Source organism: Phaenicophaeus curvirostris, chromosome 10 (assembly GCF_032191515.1).
Source record: "Phaenicophaeus curvirostris isolate KB17595 chromosome 10, BPBGC_Pcur_1.0, whole genome shotgun sequence".
Taxonomy (NCBI): Eukaryota; Metazoa; Chordata; class Aves; order Cuculiformes; family Cuculidae; genus Phaenicophaeus; species Phaenicophaeus curvirostris.
The window spans coordinates 12221995-12242721 of record NC_091401.1 but is presented as its reverse complement, the minus strand read 5'-3'; the positions used below and the strand labels follow the sequence as shown (position 1 = coordinate 12242721).

The window sequence follows — 20727 nt, the reverse complement described above, 5'->3', positions numbered from 1 at the left end:
GTTTGTAGTGGAAGAAAGCACAAAATAATGCTTTGAGGTTGCTGAAGCACAGCAGAGGGAATAAAACTACTCTACTATACATTGCACAGAATCAGAGGCAGCCTGAAAGCAGAAGTCAGAGGCAGCAAGAAACACAACAAAACATCTGCTGCATACTCCTCTTTTTTAGTAGAGGAGAGAGCAATACATACAAGATGTCTTATCTGGTTTCATTTAAGTTTTATTCTGAAAAAAAACTGGTCTGCCTCGGTCTCAGATTTGCTTGATGAAGTCAAGAACTAAAGCTGACTTTCAAATATGTTCTCCTCCAAACCACTAAACGCAGAGCAGCAATTTGCACAGGTACAACTGAATGCTCTCTCTTCTGAGTAAAATCCTGCTAGGAGTCTGACCCATGACATACTTTCTACCCCATGATTCACTGCCAAGTGTTTCCCTGGTTTAGCTTCCCCAAAATAAGTCAGGATTAGAACAATAGGGCTGAAATCTGGGAATCTGTGGAGAAAAAAGAACATGAGTTGACTTACCTGCCCGTAAAATGCAACACGATAATATCGCCCAAAGAGGCGTTTCTCAGAGTTCACTACTTCTGCAACCTTCAAGTATGAGCGGTGGATGTCGTAGTACAAATCAGACAGCCTCTACGTGAAAAAACAGGAAGAGGGAGGGGAAGTGAGAGCATGTGAGGCCTTTGGGAAATGACACTACATCTCTGCAGAAACATGGATTGCCTTAGAGAAGGTTCTCAAACCTTTGCAAAGGTGGTCGTATATGCTACAGGAATAGTTTAACCTTATTGGCAGCCACTAAAGGTTCATTTCAAGGTTTCTGTCATCTTCTGAGCAGTTTTGTAGCAGTGGGTGCCTTTGTGTACAGGGTCACACAGGAAGACAACATCCCACCACCAGACAGTGGTAGGGACCTACTAAGAGGTTAGAAAACACGAGTGTCCTATGTGCACGTGAGAACAGGGTGCCAACAACTCCAGTTAGCTCCCAGCCCCATGCAAAGACATGGTATCCACAATTACCACTAAAAAGAACTTTCTCAGGACAGTGAAACAAAATTTCAGGCAAGGTAAAATCTGAGGACCTGCTTCCTCAGCATACAGCTTATTACTACCCACCTCTTTGCTTCTTTGTAATTTTAAACCAGAAAAATCAGTAAATGAGATTATCATACAGTGATCTACTTTGTACTGAAATTGCCAAATAAGTAAGAAATGAAGAAACCCTGGAATTGACACAATTTATCAGCAGTTTCTAAACTTAAATAAAATACAAACGTGCTCTGGGTATAAAGCCACATGGAAAAGTTCACATTCACTGGTTAGCACAAGAAGTTTGTTAGAAAACTTTTTATTCTTTCCCTGTTGTATTGATGCTAAAAAGATGAAGGTAAGCTATGAGAGCTTTTTATTTACTCACAGCACAAAGCATTAAAAGGAGAAATTACACACGTGAACAAAAACAACATGCCTTTTAAAGAAAGCACTTCTTTTCCCAGAAAATTTTGCTCTTTAACGTTGTCTTAAGATAATAAAAAATATATCTAAACCCCATATATATAAGTAAACTTACTTTAAAGTCCCTCTGCTTCTCAAAAACAGCAATGATGGGCTTGTTAACCTCAGCAATAAGCTCATATCTCTCAGACTTCCACAGGTATTCAACACACAACTCCAGCTGCTCCACAAGAATATTCTGCAATTCCATGAATACAAATAGTTCAGTGACTTGACAGCTGGTGGCATTTAATTAATAGCAATGCAGCAAAAATACACACCCACTATTCGACTTTATTGTGGAAGAATGGGTGGGAAGTTGCCTGGCGGAAAAGGACCTAGCATGAACGTGAGCCAGCAGTGTGCTCAGGTGGCCAAGAAGGCAAACAGCATCCTGGCTTGTATCATTAACAGTGCAGCCAGCAGGACCAGGGAAGTCATCCTTCCCCTGCACTCAGCATTGGTGAGGCCACATCTCGAATCCTGGGTTCAGATTTGGGCCCCTCACTACAAGAAATACACTGCGGGGCTGGAGCGTTTACAGAGGAAAGAGGGCTGAAGAAAAGGAGGCTGAGGGACGACCTTATTGCTCTCTACAGCTACTTGGAAGGAGGTTGTAGCGAGGTAGGGGTTGGTCTCTTCTTCCAAGTGACAGGCAATAGGAAGAGACGAAATGGCCTCATGTTGCAGCGGGGCAGGTTCAGATTAGATTTCTTCACTGCAATGGTTCTCAGGCACTGGCAGAGGCTGCCCAGGGAAGTGGTGGAGTCCCCATCCCTAGAGGTATTTAAAAGATGGGTAGATGATGTGCTCAGGGATATGGTTCAGTATTGGACAGGTATAGCTGGACTCCATGATCTCAAAGGTTTCTTCTGATCAAATGATTCTATGATTCTATCTTCTACAGTAACGTTTATTTCAATGACACAATGTTTAATCAGGTTGTAGTGACCTAGCTCTTCTTTAAGTAAAAAACTCGAAATAACAGTAACTTGAAAATACTTGAATACTTGACATCTCATTCAGAAGAACAGGTTTGCTTTGTGGGCTCCCCCCTGCCCTAACTTCCAGCTCTGGTTCTTAATGTTCTGCTTATCTAAAAACCTATCCTGCAATTTATTTAGTCCAACAGCTCTGACATTTCACTCAAAAGCTGTGTGCCTTTTAATACTGCATGAAGTATGCGCTTGCTGTCATTTGTTGTAACACACACAGACTGCCATTAGAAATAATGCTGTTAATACAGAACAAGTATATAAATGTTAATACTACTGACCTCATTATAGGGAGTATCCTGCATGCCAGAGTCTTCCTTCATAGCGCCTTCTTCCTTAATGTTGGGGGTGATGCTCAGAAAAGCAGGCCATCCCATGGAAAATAAGCCTTGAAGTGCAAGTCATAACAATGTCAATTAAGGACTGAATAAGCAGATATTTCAAAAAGTTATTGGATGCCATTAAAACAGAGATTATTTTATTTGACTGTTTAGGTACTTTTTTTTTTTTTTCCCAGCCCAAGAGGTGAGAAGCACAAATAGAACTGACTGGATTTATGGGGCTATTACACGTTTTCTCTCCGGTATAAATCCCCTTGTCCAGGCAAAGGGTAGCTATAACATTTTCCTGATGCAATCTTATTTCTCTCTTTGGCATTTCAATTCCTTAGCTGTACGGTACTGACAGTCCTTGCAAAACTACATGTGCAACACGCACACATACAGAGGAATTACTACTGCAGGCTAAGGTGAGACAACTGATACTCATGAAACCAGCCCTGTGACTCCTGGCCTGACCTACAGGCAGTTAATGCTCCAGTCTGGGACTTGCACTCGTCTCACCCATCAGGTTTCCTAAGTGAGAGGGGCACAGTCTCCCCAGGCTTGCTAAAGCTGACAGGGAGACAGCTGCTCCAGAGCGTGCTGTGCCTCTGCCAGGCTCGAGGACACCCTGGCAGAAACTCTCCTTCCCCTGCCCAAGGTCAGCAGGGCAACAGCAGCCCTAAGTGAGGAACTCTCTTGTAGAAAGCTCAGGATGGTGCCAGAAGCTGCTAATGGGAAGGCTTACAAGGATTAAAATGGAGCATACATTTAATATCTGATAAGCTAGGGCTTTAGTGCAGTGGTTGCAGAAAGAACAACTTAAACAGGAGCTGCACATTATAAATCAAGCAGAGTCTGACCTGCAAAGATTTGACTACCACTTTTGGACAGAGAAGGTAAACCTGTCAGTGAAGGCGATGAACTCCTGACATAGTTCATGTTTAATTTAAAATTAGGAAAATGCTACTAAGGCACAATTAAAAAGCTAACCTTTATATATTGAGACAGATAGTCTCCATCTCCTCTGTCAAGTTCTGAAAACTGTTTAAATACAGGTTTAAAATAAACCACAAGTCCTTCACCTATCGTGACCTGTTATTCATACTAAGTATTTTACCACTAGCAAACCATCTCTGAAATTTTGCTCTTCACAGAAAACTTCCTTCCAAAAGGATGCATTTTTTTCTATTACCCACAGACACTTCCAATTGTATTGGAAAACCATGAGTTAAGAGTTTTCTCTTCCCCATATATTTGCCCCTTCCCCCTAGAAATTGCTATTTGTGAAAATCACTAAACTATATCATGCTGAGAATTACTCTGAAATACACATTTCATAAACTAAATAACCACTGGCACAGAAACATTTAATAATATAAGCCTGCACTTTATTTCTCTAATAAGCATCACAGATTTAAAAAAATCTTGATCTACTAAGTTACATATGGAAAAACAGACATTAATTCCACCCCCGTGCCCTCCCAGCTTTGGCTGTTCAAGGAATTGGACATGGATTTGCATGCTAAACACTGAGAGACTGGTGAGGGATTTCTGTTGCTGATGAAGAGCAGACTGCCCTCTTGCTGAAAAAGCCCTTTACCAGAGACATTCTGAGCAATTCATCACATCAGCCAAAGAGCATCAGGGAAGTAACACATTTTGTTTCTGACATTACTTGCTTGCTATTACAGCCATCAACATGCACTATAAATGTTTTTGCTTCGGTAGATATTTTGCCAGATCAACTTGGGAACAGTAATTGGATTCCCTAATGATGTTATTTGACCCATAAACAGGCATGGTTAGAGCACTCACTTCCTCCATTGTGAGTTGTTAGTAACACATTACTATCAGAGACTTGACCGTCTTCCAGGAGCATACGTGAGGTACAAATCTTTTCCATTTTCCAGTAACCTATGATAGTGTAAGATGGTATTAGTACACTGCTACTGGTACGTGTTAATACATGCATATTTAATAACAACAGACTAAGAAATGAAGCATTCTCTTTTAGCACTAGGTTACTAAACATTTAATTAACCCTCTCTACACAAAACACTGTTCCAGTGCTAAAACTAGCATTTACGATATATTTTAAAAATAAAATATCTGGGAAGAGTTCAAGCAGCTTTAAGAATACTTTATATAAGGAAGAACAGCAGAACAGCCAAAAATTACTTTAAAAAATAATGTTTTACAGATACATAGTTGGTTTTGAATATTTGATCTTACCCTTTCTTTTCAGGTACTCCGCAATAAGAGCAGCGATGTGAATATAGCACATAGCAGCCTGTAATGAGAGACCAAGATACACATATATGTTCAAGTACACTGTAGGACTGATAGTGTACATATGATAAGAAGCACATACTTTCATCACTGTTAAGCATGCTGAAGAAAAGGGAGACAAAATTAATATAAACATTTATTAAAATATGGAGGATTAAATGGTTAAATTATTCTTAAATTTCACTAGGTGTCTTGGGTAAAAGCATAGTTTTGCACAAGAAAACCACTAAGATTATTCAGTAAACAAGATATTCCTGGTTTATGCACCGAAATTTCGCATCATCCATTTGGTTTTTGATGAGAAGGGCGACATGTTATAAACAATGCTTCTCTCCTATGCCTACAGAGGAGAAGAAAATTTAAGTTATGAAATGCTCATCTACACAACACCTATCGTGCTTGTTAGGCTTAAGCAGCAGAGATGCTAATGTGATACCAACCACAGCTTCCCCATCAGAAATTTTCAAGTCCTCCTGAAGCACATGAGGCAGTCATGATTAGGCAAACTGGGATAATGGCACAATTACATCTCTACAAGTTTTTCAAACTTGTCTTCCTCTAATTTCAGCCTATGACATACAATGTACGATTCTCTTAAATCACTACTGTTGACAGTCTTTCAGAGTCCTGTTTATCAGGACATCTCAGCATAAATCCAAATAGATTTCCTATTCATTTATTTACGTTACCTCTGATAAATCTCCATTTCTTGCGTGAATCTTGGCCATGCTTTCAAGCCACGTCCTACGTAATTCAGGTGTGCTGGCATATGAATTTGCTAAGCTGTACTGCAGATCCACAAGCATCTCGGGGTCTTTCTCATGCTCCTTCATCTGAGCTGTGGCCATTAAAACTGTTCTGATGCGTTTGGTCAGATCCTTCACCTCTGCTGGGAAATTAACGTTCTTTGGGAAAGATAAGCAATACATCACTAAACCATCCAAAGATCCATAGGCAGCACCCCAAATGAGCTGACATCCTGCGTTATGGAAGACTTCACTCTTCTTCCCTAATTCAGAAGGCTTCAAAACAGAGCTACAGTTCCACAGTAGGTACACACCATTCACAAATCTTTTCTTTTTTTAACTGATGTGTCATAGCACCTACTATATATCCCAGTCAGCTGTACCTCTGTTAAGTCAGCAAACTGAAACATTTGTTTCTTGGTTGTTTACTGGATCTAAAATTGGGTTCTCATACACTTTCAACATAAGAACAGCACTGTGTGCTATAGATAGACCTGCTTAACTACACTCACAGCGTGTTTCACTAAGGTGGATAAAGAACAACAGTCTGGCTCCTGCCCTTCTCACACTGTGCAAGATTAAAATAAAGTCCTTGTATCAGCTGTTCTCAATACATTTAACTCAGCTCTGCAGTTTCTCTTTTTCAGACGGGCAATGAAATGCATTTTTATTTTCAGATTTTTAGAACAGAATTACAGAATGGTTTGGGTCGGAAAAGACCGTAAAGCCCATCCTCTAGTTACAACCCCCCTGCCATGGGCAGGGACATCTTCCATAACACAAGGTTGCACAAAGCCTCATCCAACCTGGCCCTGAACCTGGCCTTTTCCCCTCGTTCCTTTTGTTTAAAAGTAAAAATATCAAAATACCTGTTACAGAAGTGGCATAAAAGGCTGCAGTACTAGAAAATCATGGATAGACTTTGGAAACAAAGTCAATTGCAACTGCACCTTATTTAACGTGACATCAGATTGGTTATGCTAATTATCTACCAGTTTGCTGACACTAACGTTATTATTAACCTCTGCAGAGATACACTAAAGTCACTTTTAGAGAAGGAAAAATACTTCCCATGTATAAAATATGAAATGCATATTGACAATTGTTTAGACAGGAATTGTAAAAGTTAGAAAATTGGAATCCTTTTCCAATACCTTTAGTACAGACAATGAATAGAAAAGCAGCGGTAACTACTCTAAGAACTAAGTGCCTTTTTCAGAAGGCTAGTAAGCTGTTACAGAACTCAGCTGTTGAGCATGTTTTTGCTACACATTTACTGAACAGACTAAAGGGACAGTGTGCAAACTAAAAATTGCATGTCAACTGCAATGGTGTTTCATTATTCACGATAGACTCTATCTTCCTTGATAGCAGGCAAATGAACAAAATCAGTAGTGAATAACATATCACTGAATCTAATAAAAGTATCTCTTTTTTGTTTTAAAAATTATTTACAATTATTAAGCATTCAAATCACAAATTTTCATGAATTTTGGGCTGCCTGAAGAAGGCACAAAATGCATCAACAACTGTCTAATAAAAGCCAGCAATTTTATTCACTGAAACATTTGCTCCTCTGAAACTGTTGACCTTTTGCAAGAGGTAGTGATTGACAAAAAATGTTTCTTACTTTCATCTGCTTGTCTCCATTAGCAAAATTATTTATAATTGCAAGTGAATGTTGAAAACGAGATCCGCCAATTCCTGCATCCGCTATCAGCTGGCTCACTGCTTTGATGAGCTGTACAGAGGGAAGCAAACACATGGTGCAATTAGCAAAAAAAATCAAACTTTCTGAGTAGTTTTTTATCCTTATTTTAGCATGACTTGATGTATCATGCAAGCAGAGATGCACTTTTATATCTGTTTTAAGAAGATAAGATACAAAGGTCTGTGAGTAACTTTTCCAGTGTTTGTAATTGCTCACATTTTGCAGTGTAAGTGCATTGTTACTCGACTTCACATTTCTGTTGCTATACTATCAGATTCTGTTTAGTTCCTTCATCACCTATGTTTTCACTACTGTAAGCAATGTATGTGCATTGAGAATAGCCATTTATCTGGCTATTTATTGGCTATGATGATACATTCACAGCTGTTGTCTCTCCCTGGGACAGAGCCGAGCAGCCCAAGAACAGTAGAATCCAGCCCACTGTCTTTAGACTTGGCAGGAAAACCAAGCTGCCACAGAGAATTGCCCGAGGACTTCAAAATAATTGCTTTGCTAAAACGCGTAAAAATAATACCAATAAAACCCAACGTACATCAGCTAAATACTGATGATCTCACACTTCACTTACCTGTAGATGGGATCTGACTATTGATTTCTGCTTGTTAAATTCAAAGTTCTTCCTCATGAAGAAATAAAGAAGAGCAGATGCCTCTGTCTGAGTTGAACGTGACCTATGGTTACAACACTTCAAGATTTCATAGCAGAGTGAACCACAGAGATCTGCTTGTCCTTGGAAGAATGCTGAGGGGAACTATTGAAAACAATGTGTGAATATGTTTAGCACTACACTCAGCCCTTGGTATGGTTATTCTGAGTCAGTATTTTCTTCTGTTAAGCTTTTAGTAAAAATAACACCCTCCTATATTCATTGACACCAGGGTTTAGTGAAAAAATCAGCCACCAGCCAAACATAATCCCATCTGCAAATTAAGATTAAGTAAAAACTACACACAAGTTTTCATACAAACACCATATGGAATCCAACAACCACACTGGCCTCCAGAAGTCCAGACAGCAGCTGGCACACAGCAAGCATGGAAGTAGAACAGCCTATCTGCAGGGAATGCAGAAGAGCTAACCAGGAAAAGCTCTCGTGTGGTTCTGTACTAATGCAAAAGCTGTTCAGGAGGAAGAAAATACTTTGAGTAGCAAAGGCAGTGAACTTCCATCGGTCAAGTGTTTGAACTGCAGGAGACAGCAGAGTGTGAAGGATGGCTCTCCAAACCATACTTATTTATCAGCAGGGTGAAAATAACAGAAGACAGACTGAGAATAGGTGGAGGATGTACATATTAGCTACAGATTTCAAGTACTGCCTGAGAGGTTCAGCTGCAGGAACCATGACTAATTCCTGCTCCCACAGAACTACGAAGAGAGAATTCAATCCCAAGAGCTACAGGATGAATGAGAAGGGCAATCCTGGATATTTACTTGTCCCCCTCATTGCACAGACTTCTTCCCTTCCTGACTGTCTGGTGTGTAATCTAAAGCTGTCTGTGGATGGTTTATTTTATACTTCCCCCATGTCCTCAAGCTATGTTACTGGGAGAAGCATGATTTCCTCCCCCTTTCTCCTGAGACAACAAGCAGAAGGAGGCCACATGGTTTAAACTGATATACACTGCTGCATTTCATAGAAACATCTGGGAGATCAGGCCAGCCTTCCTTATTCTCATTTCCCCATAGCAATTGTTATCTCTGTGCTCCATTCTGGTTAGTTTTAAGATGAACTCATTTAAGTCTATGGCTTGGAAATTGTGCAGCCTTTGCACAACTTGTGTCTAGTTGCCCATGATCATTTACATATGTTCAATACAAGCAAATAAACAGTTTGACACATAAGCATTTTGGTTTGGTTTTTTTCTCCAAAAACTCTTCTTAATTGAAAACAAGGTATTTCTAAAATGGTATTAGTTTGCATGAATTTTTGGTGAAGTGTATGGAATACTCTCCTGCCAGCTCCTCTAGCAACAGCTGTAGTCATTCACCACTGGATTCTGCAACCCAGGTGTCTGCCATGAAGACCATGGACCTCTAGGGTTTCAAGCTTTCTTCCACAGGTGATAAAAGCCTGAAAACCAACAACACAGCCAGATACCACAGACCTGGAAATTACTTATCTATTTATTTTACAAGTTTCACTTCATTAGTAAATATTTCATTTTCCAAATCATAACTAATTTTTCAGGTATTGTGAACTTCTCACTTTTAATCTACAATAAATCAGAGGATCTTTGTCAGGAATGAGCAGAGAAGTTCACAGCTCTTTCAAAGTACCCAACTGTCCTCAAACTGTACTTGCTGTAATTTATTAATAAATTAGACTAATAGAATGAAACCATAATTACCTTGCCTACAAACAGCCGTAAGGCAGCAAAGACGTGCTTGAGAACTGCTGCCGACTGGTTGATTTGTAAAAAGAGCATGTGTGTGTCAAAGACTTTCTTCATCAATGCATTCTGGCATTCAGATTGCTGGAGCTGCCTCTGAAAAGTTCACAGACAAGACAGGACTTTCTGGTTATTACAGTGAATAAACAGAAGGATCTGCTGGACTTCATGCCAGAGCGTTCCTAGTGAGATGATTCTTCCAATGTAAAACCCCTGTGGATGAGTCATTTCCAGCTTGCTGCAGACTCTTTTTACTTGCAGTTTTTTAAGGAGAGCACTTTCCTATGCCTGTACTTCTACTTGTGGATGGCGTACACTAGATTTAAGGGCTAGGATGGCAGAAAGAGACAGCACATCTAAAAGAAGCTGTCTGCTGCATTGTAGTTGTGAGAACTTCAGCAAGTCATCTAGGCCATTATTTACAAAGCATTTCTTAAAGAGGCAGAAGATGCACCTGCTGACTTGTGGAGCTAGAGATAATAAGCAGTTTGGAAATCTTTTGTTTAAAATCTCTGAAATCTAGTGGGATAAGCATGATTTGGATAAGGTGACATATTAGCAGATGCATGACACTTCCATGCAGAGCAGGGCAGTACATAGCCCTGGATACTCAGGATGTTCTTCTTCCACATACTTCTATTCAGTTCAGGTACTATCAGTCATTGCCTTCATAAAATACCTTCATTGAGGACTGGTATATCATAGTTCTCTATCTTTCTGCCTCAGGCGTTTCAAGTTTTCTGTATGCCTTCCTTCCTCCACACACCCTACAAGGCACCAGTTCAAGCAGAAAATGAACAGCAAAGTATACCTGGTGATTCAGAGTGTAAAGACACAACAGGTCAAGGATTGTGAGGGAAACTTCTGTAGCAATGTTTGCCTCTGTGTCTACATACTGTACAATGTCTGTTTCATTGGAGCTGCCTGCAACATAAAAAGATGACAAACATCATCTGAGCGTAGATAAAGATGATGTAATTCTACAAGTTGGTCATTAAGTTAGCATAGATGGGGTCCTAACTGTACATTTAACCAAAGGGGTAGTTTGAAGAAAACAGGATATGAAAGGGGAGGGAAATTTCAGCCAACTTTTAACAGCTGCACCAGTGATGTAAGTATATACTTTCATTGATTATGTTTGTTTTCAAGTTGCACCAGGGGAGGTTTAGACTGGATATCAGGAGAAATTTATTTACTGAGAGTGGTGAAGGACTGAAACGGGCTGCCCAGGGTAGTGGTGGAGTCACCATCCCTGGAGGCATTAAAACAAATGTGTAGATGTGGTGTTTTGGGACACGGTTTAGTAGGCATGGTGGGGTTGTGTTGATGGTTGGACTGGATGATTGTAGAGGTCTTCTCCAACCTTAACAATTCTGTGGTAATATGAGGAGAAAAACCCAATTGGAAACTCGGATACATGACTTAGACATCATCATTTAAAGAGCCTTCTGTCGTGAAAATGTCACTGTTAATGCTAGACCTAATAAATGTAATATTCCAGCCAGTGTACATCTGCTTGTCCAGCAAAGTACATAACCATAGATGCTGGAAAGGGGGTGAATAGTGTCATTAAGGCTATTTAAATATGTCAGGTTATTGTAATCTATTTTCTTTCTAAATGAACTGTGACCAAACTTAAGCTCAGATTTCTTAGTCTCCTGAAAAACAGGCAAAGTCAGCAGCTCTGTTTGTTTAGGCTCTTATTTTCAGGCTGTCTTCACTGGTACTCATGAAAAGAGATTTAATTGGATAGAGACTGATCCAACCCCCACACAATTCCAGAGGGAAATAAATAAATATTGTACTTACTTGCAGTACTGCTGTCTATCATCTGCAAGAGTTTAGGGTTAGAAAGGGCATTTTTGCCACGGATTATTGGTAAAGTTTGAGATCTGTGATGCTTGTGGCCGTTGTGACTAGAAGTAGAATGCATCCTGAAATTGAAAGGTAGCATTAAAAAACAGGAACAAAGAGTAAACTATTATGCCTATACAGATTTTTTCCATGTCAGTTTGAATTTTCTACAATACTTCTCAACAGCTAAATTAAACAAACCGATGCAAAATTTTTCAGAGAAGCAAAGATGAACAAGAAAGTCAGTGAAGTGTACAAAACAAACAGATGTGCTGTGATTTCTTGAGATCACAGGAGACAAAACACTCATTGAGCACTGAAAAAAAGCATCATCTTAAATAGCTGGCTGATCATTTAGAAAATCATTGTTGAGTGAAGAGAAGCTGAGATGAGTTCTGTTAACTTAGAATACAAGAAAAATGTATCCTGCTCATGGATGAACTAATACAGACAATGACAATAAAAATACATGCATGAGTATGTGTGTGCTCTTTTAACCCTCTTTGATGCTGAGAAACACATCACTAACTTATAATGAAAAGCTCAGAACTAAAATACCAATGTTTATTATAATTTTTGAAAGGATTTTGAATTTGTAAGCACTATAGAATTCAGCAAGGTTTAACATCTCTCAAAATTCAGGTCACTTATTAAAATACATTTTTATTTACTTTCACTTGCAAAACTAAAAAACACTCTAGGACAGAAGTACTAAACCCTGAACATGAGCCAGCAGTGGCCCAGGTGGCCAAGGGGGCCAGCAGCATCCTGGCTGTTATCAGAAATGGTGTCACCAGCAGGAGCAGGCAAGGGATTGTTGTTCTTTACTGGTGAGGCTGCACCTCAGATCCTGGGTTCAGTTTTGGGCCCCTCACTCCAGGAAGGACATTAAAGAGATGGAACATGTCTGGAGAAGGGGAATGGAGCTGGGGAAGGGTCTGGAGCACAAATCATATAATCATGGAATGGTTTGAGTTGGAAGGGACTTTAAAGATCACCCAGTTCCAACTCCCCTGCCATGAGAAGGAACACCTCGCACTGTATCAGGTTGCTTAAAGTCTCATCTAACCTAGCCTTGAAAAAAATAAAAGTCTTCTGAGGAGCAGCTGAGGTAACTGGGGCTGTTTTGTCTGCAGAAAAGGAGCCTGAGGGTAGACCTTATCACTCTCTACAACTACCTGAAAGGAGGTTTTAGCAAGGTGGGTGCTGGTCTCTTCTCCCAGGTCTCAAGTTGTGCCAAGAGAGATTTAGACTGGATATGAGGAAAAATTTCTTTACCAAAAGAGGTGTGAAGCATTGAAAGAGGCTGCCCAGGGAAGTGGTGGACTCACCATCCCTGGAAGCACTCAAAATGTGGCACTTCGTGGCATGGTTTAAGAGGCACGGTGGTGTTGGGCTACCAGTTGGACTGGATGAGCTTAGAGGTCATTTCCAACCTCAACTATTCTATGATTCCACAATTAACATGAACAGGAGCCCACCTTTCCCTAAAAGGATCAAAATGATTATTAAAGATGTGCTGCACCTGCACCTTATTACCATGAAATCTGCAAAAATGACTAAATCTTGCAATGTTTAAGCTAGTACAATGGAGCAAAGAAAAAGCCTTTAACTAGCAACACAGACCTAACAGTATAGGACTGTGCTGCACTTAGTGACATGGAAGTGAAAAGATGGGTGTCAAGCAAACTTACTCTTAAGTGACTCTGCTCTGTTAGATATTTCCCCCTCTGAAATCCTGGGAAACAAATCTCCTGATACTGTAAGTGTATCCATCGATATTTATCCCTAAAGCGGTAAGATTCCATGAAAGCATAAGGTTGCAAACCTATGAATTCTTTCAGGTTGGGGAAAACTGTGAATTATCTTCCAGATGGAGATCTGAGCTGAAAACAACTACTACTGTTTCTGGAACACTTCACAATATTGATAGTAACCAAGGATTCTTCTGAACATAACATTTTAAACAACAGTAGATATGTCAAGTTGAGGCTAAAGGGACTGAATTCTTTTACAGTTTATGGCTTCGGGGGCTCTGAAATGTGTTACATGTTGTATCAACCTCTTCTCAGTTAATGCAGTGCAAGGGCTGGAGGATGACAGCAAAGATTGTGGTTTTATAGGAGTTAATAATACAACGTGTCATTACCATTGCGAGAGAAGACCCGATGCCTGGCCAGAGGAGTTTGAACCTTTAAGGGTTCCATTATTCTGGGTGGCCTGAACAAACTTAAAAGCAGCAGCAATCTTCCTGTTAAGAGAAAATAACCATTAATCTGTTATGGAATGTGACCTTGATTTTGCCATGCCTATGAATAATACATGCCTGACAAAACCTGCCACAGAGCATTAACTGGTTTATCTGGTGGCCTTTCATTTCTCCACAGTGTGACATATAGGCAAGTTCACAGTGGTAACATTAAATTGAAAATGAAGCATCAACAGAGACAAAGTATGCATTTCACATTTCACAGCTGGAACATGATCTTACGCTTTTCCACAGAGTGGGCAGAGAAGACTGGGGTGGTTTTTTTTTTCTGACTGCTGTGCAACTTTTATCTATGCCCATTAAAATTATTCCTTCCATTGTACGGATAAAAAATACAGTATTCAATTCCTTTGTTTGCCTTACGCACAGAAATATGGTTAAGAATGACCTAGTCATTTGGGTTATAAATGCAATAGTGGTTATCATCTCATCACATGCAATTCATCTTTTATACCAGGGATGTACTCATACATCCAGAACATCACGATAACATGATTTGCATAAAAGCAAAACTGAAGCTTATAGTGGCTTCAGTATGTCAGACTAATGCTTTAGATACACTCTTATCCTCATTTAAGCCTAATGTAATGCAGTAATATTTAAATACTGTAATATACAGTTATAAATAGAAAATTACCTTACAATATTGCGTTTTCCTAGATATCTGAAATTTTGCAGACAAACCCTGAAAGATACAACACCACATTTTATATCTATTAATGGCTTCCTGACTATGCAAAATTCTGAATCTCAGTGTCTCCAAGAGACCTGTGGCAAATGCACCTCCTAGTAAGCAAACAGAATAGAATGCAGCAGTTCCCAGCCTATGGATGCATAAGATGTGGCATCACTTTCCACACTCTTGTTCCCTTTCTCCATGGTTGAAGATAACCTGCTTGATGGAGGAGGCAAAGACTTGGCTGCAAAAGCACTGCTTCTTCACCTGTTAAAGTGAAATAACTTGCATTTCACTTACAAGATGGTGAGGAAATTTTGAAAACAGCCACCTGCCTAGATTCTGCAGACAAGGATAGATTGAGCAAACCGCCTTGGAGAGGTGAAAAGCTGGCAGTTCTACTTTACATGGTTTTTCTTATGGTTTGGAGGTTTTGGGGAGCTAAATGCTTTTCACAAGGGAAGAACAGAATCTCAACCCCAAATAGGGAAACTGCTATGAAAATCCCTTTTAGAGGGAACACTAAAGTATTTTGCACCTTGCTCATGGAAATGACCAACATATTGGAAGACAGTAATGTCTTCTTAAGACTTCAGAAGATTATGGCAAAATAATCCAAGATAAAAGAGCTGTCCTCATCCTGTTCAACAGGTGAACAAACTGAAAGAGAAATTATTTATAGCAGTACTTTAGAACATCATCATTTAACATAAAATTAACCATGCATAAAGTCTTACTTACTCTAGAATGCTGAAAAAGTCTGTTATTTCTGAGAATGGTGCTCGCAACCAGTAGGAAATCAGTGCCTCTAAAGGGAGATAATAATATATATTATGCATCTTTTACAAGGAATTAAACTTGACCCAAAGCCTACAAAATACACTGATAATTTATTTCTTTAATTTATTGTTTTTTACAACAATAGTTTACAACAACATAAATGAGGCAGGGAGGGAACATTTCGTTACCTTCAGAAATGGTTTTCATAATGTGAAGGAAACACATAAGAAGGCTTCTAGTTTCAGCTTGATCCAACTTGTCAAAACGAAGAGTTGATCCAATCAAAGACAAAGGTCTCATGATCTGTTGAATTTACAGCAAAGGTCCTTGTTAAGTATAGTGGTAGACTTCCACCTCTAGTAACCATTTCTAACATTTGCATATGTACCTTTTCACACGTGTCAGTTCTCTCACTGTTTTTTTCATTGGTACTTGGGTTAGATTCAAGACTTGCTAAGGAAGCTCTGGAGTCAGCATGGTTTGCTGCAGAGATAGCTATTGATGAAAAGGCTGTAAATGAAAGTCATAGCAAACATGCTAAACTAAAACATTTATGGATACAAAAACTAACAAGAAAAATGGAAAACTTAAAATGTGTCACATGCCGGATTGAAACCAGTGCTTTGAACTTCCAATAGCAAAGCTATTGATGGCTATGTTTAGTACTGAAAACATGCAACAAGTTGAAGTAAAATGATTCAGTTGGCCATTATTCATGGCATTAAAATGGCCTGTGGCATTCCATAAGGCCTGACCTAAAGCCACAAAAGTCAGTGGAAAGATGCTCATGCGCTTCCCTGAATTTTGCAATGGAGTTTGGAGGAAGCAAACAAAGTCAGTTGTGTTTCTACACTTCCATTAAGTCTGAAAAAATTAAGAATACTTGTCTCCAGGAGACTTCACAGGTTTTCAGGAGAAACCTTGGAACTATTCTTAAGCCAGGCAGAGACTATAAGAATGAACTCGGGCACAGGGATTTGTGAGAACCCGAATACTGGCATCATTCCAAAGCAAGAGAGTAAGTGAAGAAGTGAAGAAAAGTGGCTTCACAAGAGAAATAAAAATTAATCCAAGAACACCCAAATGGAAGAGAAACATTGCATACCATGTTTCCCTGAATATCATATAAAATGTGTGAATGATATCGTCCATGAACACTAAGTAGAAAGCACAATGGATGGATATACACAAAAATCTACCTGTGTGCATGTTCAATCTGTCATTTATACCTGCTATAGAGTTCAGAACATCTTTGGAGAAGGACGTGTCCACAGAGTTTGCATGTTTCATTGCTGTCTGGCTCTGAAATCCTCCAGCTGTGCTCAAGTCATCCCTAGATCCCTGTATTTTGAAAGAAATAGAACAAACTCCAGTAAATGTTATCACTCATAACTTTCACAATGACAGCACACTTGACAGGCTTTACTTAGACATTGAGCTTGAAAACCTACTTTCAGTCATTTAGATATGACAGCCTTAAAAGATCAAGGTTTGCCATAATACATCGAATAGTTACCTGCAATATGAAACCCTCTCATAACTGAAGTTTTAAACAACAAATTCAGTTTACCTGTGTTTGCTTCTGAACCACTAGCACAGCTTTGCAACAGGAGCATGACCTGCTGTTACCAATGATCAGATGAAACAGGCTTGGCTTTCAGTCCTTCCAGCAAACAGCACCCCTGTTTCTAGATTTTAAAGCAGGGCTATGATGATAACACATCTAATCTTTTAAGAAATAAAAAACATGCTCCTGCATGTGCATAGTTTATACAGATATTTTCTGTGGTGGTAAAGCTGTTTTAGGATGTTTATGTACCACTTCCCTCCTTCAGCTGCTTGTATGCATTCCCTCCTGGTATAGTTCACAGTCCCTCTGTTGTACCAATGAAACTGCTTGTGGGTTCATAACGTAAAACTGCAAAGAATCTGTGGGCAATGGGCATTTTTCTAAGGCACCTGTCTGAGGACAGTTCCTCAGCCCCCAGCCTGTGGCACCAGGGCAGACATACTGGGTGAACCAGCTGGGGCTGCAAACCTCTAACTTTTAGAGTTTCCATGCCTTGGTCTTTTCCAGACTCACAGTCTGCACCCTGCCAGTTCAGAGTCCCAGGGCCCTGCAGGTGCTCTGCAAATTGAGGACATCCAAATTAAACATTGTGGGTGCACACATATCAGCATTATCAGAAATTCCTTCTGTTAGCTCATTTGTGACCACCATAAACTTGGGCCTTTTCCCACCAAAGACCTCAGCTTCATTAGTTCAGTGTTCTGAAAAAATCAACATTAATTACCTGATTAGAAGTATTGATATTGAAAAGGAACATATCCTTCATGTAAATCCTTGGCATGTTGTCCAAAAGCATTCCATAAAGTGGCATGTACAGGTTTGCTATTTGTGCTTGTTTTGCCTAAAATATAAAGGATATAACATAATCCTAAAGAAAAGAATTAACATATACTAGTGGCTAAGGAAGTTTCTTATACGTTTAGTTACAAGGAAATGAAAAAGAATAAACAGTTTCTTTACCGGCTCTGCGTATCGATCATCAAATGAGTGCTTTGCCATTAAGTTTTTAAGTACAGCCAAAGCCAAATGCCTAATATCCTGATCTTCTTGCAAGGCAAAACCAACCTCCCGCAGCAGGATTCCAATTAAAAAATGTTTACGGCAAAATTCATTGGTCAATGTGTACTCTGGAATATCTTGGAACAGAACAGACAAGAATGCATAAATTAATATCCAGGTTAACTAACCCTTTCCTCCCATTTTCCAAATTTTTAATAGCTTTCATTGATTTACTCCACTGTTAAACCTTGATTTCCCGATCTCACTGCTCCCTCACTTGCTAGAATGAATTAATTCAATATTATTAGTTTTCAAAATCATGCAGTTTTTACAGTTTAATAATAGACAACTTATATACACATTCCCATATGAGAATTTAATGTTTTGCATGTATGACTATTCACTTTTTTTAGGCATAAAGTTCAAATTGTTGTTCCCATATTCTGGCTAGAAGAGTTCTGAAAAATTGAGATTCAGACTAATTCCACTTTTCAAAATGGTAAATAATTTTTGCCTAAATTTGCCACAGTTTAGTGGCAGTGGCTAAAGTAAATCTTAAAGTTCTTGATGCACAATTCTACTTACTTCTTATGCAGTCATTTTGACCATACCTGATGTTCGATATTCTTGTGTTGATTCTGAAGGCGTCACAGCATCTTCATTTTTTCATAAATATAAAAAAAAATAGGCAAAAAATCATGCATATTTTTACTCCTTAAAAATAAAAAAATATATTTGATTTGTATTTTTTTAAAAAATTTGACTCAAATTGGAATGAAACAACTTCTACTGTTAAAGAAAGCTACGAGTGTCAGAACTGAACTCTCTTTTTGGTGCTGAAAACAGAAAGAAAAAAGAGACACGGGCCCATAGTTTGAGACGCATTGCATGGAGAGATGGTTCTGCCTCGACTGGAAGATACACTCCACTCTCAGCAACTTAAAGGACTACATTCCAAGTGAACTCCATGCAAAACTGTCATAACCGGGAATTGTGCTCAGGGCTGAAATCCCCGTGCCTTCGAAACCAAGAGGAAAGCCTCCAGAACTGGGCACTGGCCACAAAGTTAGGATCCAAACAACAAATGTCAATGCACAAATTGGAATGTACGGTGGCTGCTGGCTTTGGGGCATTCCAGAGGAAGAGTATAGGCAAAACCTGTTCACACGTCTCTGCAAAACACTGGTTACACATCGTATCCGCTGCCTTGAGGAGCAGCTCAGGAGGAGATTCTGAAATGGGTGTTTCTTGCCTTGCTGCTCTAGGTAAAACACTGTAGTAGGTGGTGACCATACAAAATTCAGGCTTGCTGGAGGCCATGAAAGTAAATGGGAGAAAAGGGCTATTGTGTGAGACCTGTCTGCCCGTCCTAGAGATACTCTGGAGGCAAAAGTAACAATAGTCTATTATCTCAGAGATGGATGTTTTCAAAATCCTCCTGCATGCCCCGTTCAGATCTTCCCCACAAAGGAGGGGCTGTCACATGGACAAGTCACTCCCAACAGCAGCAAATAAGCCTGCTCCAAAATAGGAGAGTTCACAATGCCCTCAGCACTGCCTCAGCTCCTTCCCCTTCCAGCTGTACGTGTTCAACTCCTTCCCCAGCTCACCACATTCCAAGGCTACTGCAGCTTTAGTAATCAGTCCTCACAAACATTCCAGTTCATTCACCTCAAAACTTCCAGCAAGAGAGTCACATCACACCACCTAAGTGGGCTGTCAGGGACTGCATTTATTTGCAGGCATACTGAAATGATGTTATTTTTTATCATCCTGCTGAACTACCACACCTGAAAAGCCATTTGGGGCTTCTTTGCCTGATGTGCAGATGTGATACTTCAGAGAGTTAACCATCAGCTCTTTGAACCTCCCAACAATTTGCCATTGCACAGAAATCCTTTCAGGTTGGTACCTTACCAGGAATGTTTGAAGATCGTATGGGCAGGCACAGAGGGATAAAGTGCTCGTGGTGACAGACTTCTTGAAGAAAGTCAAACTTGAACTGATGTAAAGTCTGGAAATCACAACAGGCAATGGCTCGATTTCACATTAAAACCAAGAAAATAGTAAGACAGAGCTGCACCGTGATTTATCTCTACCTCAGAATTCATACGCACATCCAACCATGAAACCTTACTGTTTGTTATGCCAAGCTGCAAGCATAATAAACATCTGGTTTTCATCTCTGTTATCAAACAAACTTATTACATTGAAACAGAGTTTTCTGATTCCTCAATGATACTGTTTCATTGAAGATGTAGTCATAAATAAAAGCTTGATCCAAGCTAAGTATTTAAAGCTACACTCAGTCTTTTGATTGTACATGCTATAGCATATAATCACAGCAAACTATCTTCTCCAGTTCACATAAATTTGGGACCTTCATAATCAATCTGGAAGTGTTCAAATCCAGGTTGGATGTGGCCTTGAGCAGCCTGGTCTAGTGCGAGGTGCCTCTGCCCATTGCAGAGGGGTTGGAACTGTATGATGTTTAAGGTCCCTTCCAACCTAAACCATTTCATGATTCTATGCCTTTCTTCTCTCTCCCCCATCCTCCCACCTTCTTTATTTTTTCTTCCCTTTTTTGACCAAATACAAAA

The 20727-nt window shown here is 39.6% G+C and overlaps 1 protein-coding gene across 8 annotated transcripts in view; it reads right to left on the bottom strand.

The window, feature by feature from the left end:
- The window catches only part of DOCK10 (dedicator of cytokinesis 10), a 161928-nt gene that overhangs the window by 15046 nt on the left and 126155 nt on the right, over nucleotides 1-20727 (bottom strand). For 5 of the 8 annotated variants that reach the window (XM_069864804.1, XM_069864796.1, XM_069864798.1 and 2 more), the window contains exons 30-50: nucleotides 20045-20141; nucleotides 18739-18783; nucleotides 18089-18264; nucleotides 17853-17969; nucleotides 16788-16899; nucleotides 15947-16068; nucleotides 15747-15861; nucleotides 15520-15586; nucleotides 14740-14787; nucleotides 13983-14084; nucleotides 11789-11913; nucleotides 10791-10903; nucleotides 9938-10075; nucleotides 8158-8340; nucleotides 7488-7598; nucleotides 5801-6016; nucleotides 5055-5112; nucleotides 4638-4736; nucleotides 2781-2887; nucleotides 1581-1703; nucleotides 528-641 (exon numbers count right to left, since the gene is read on the bottom strand). In XM_069864804.1, coding sequence (XP_069720905.1) covers nucleotides 528-641; nucleotides 1581-1703; nucleotides 2781-2887; nucleotides 4638-4736; nucleotides 5055-5112; nucleotides 5801-6016; nucleotides 7488-7598; nucleotides 8158-8340; nucleotides 9938-10075; nucleotides 10791-10903; nucleotides 11789-11913; nucleotides 13983-14084; nucleotides 14740-14787; nucleotides 15520-15586; nucleotides 15747-15861; nucleotides 15947-16068; nucleotides 16788-16899; nucleotides 17853-17969; nucleotides 18089-18264; nucleotides 18739-18783; nucleotides 20045-20141 — 2388 coding nt within the window. The remainder of the gene's footprint in view (nucleotides 1-527; nucleotides 642-1580; nucleotides 1704-2780; nucleotides 2888-4637; nucleotides 4737-5054; nucleotides 5113-5800; nucleotides 6017-7487; nucleotides 7599-8157; nucleotides 8341-9937; nucleotides 10076-10790; nucleotides 10904-11788; nucleotides 11914-13982; nucleotides 14085-14739; nucleotides 14788-15519; nucleotides 15587-15746; nucleotides 15862-15946; nucleotides 16069-16787; nucleotides 16900-17852; nucleotides 17970-18088; nucleotides 18265-18738; nucleotides 18784-20044; nucleotides 20142-20727) is intronic. The other 3 variants (XM_069864799.1, XM_069864800.1, XM_069864803.1) reach the window with 3 other exon arrangements.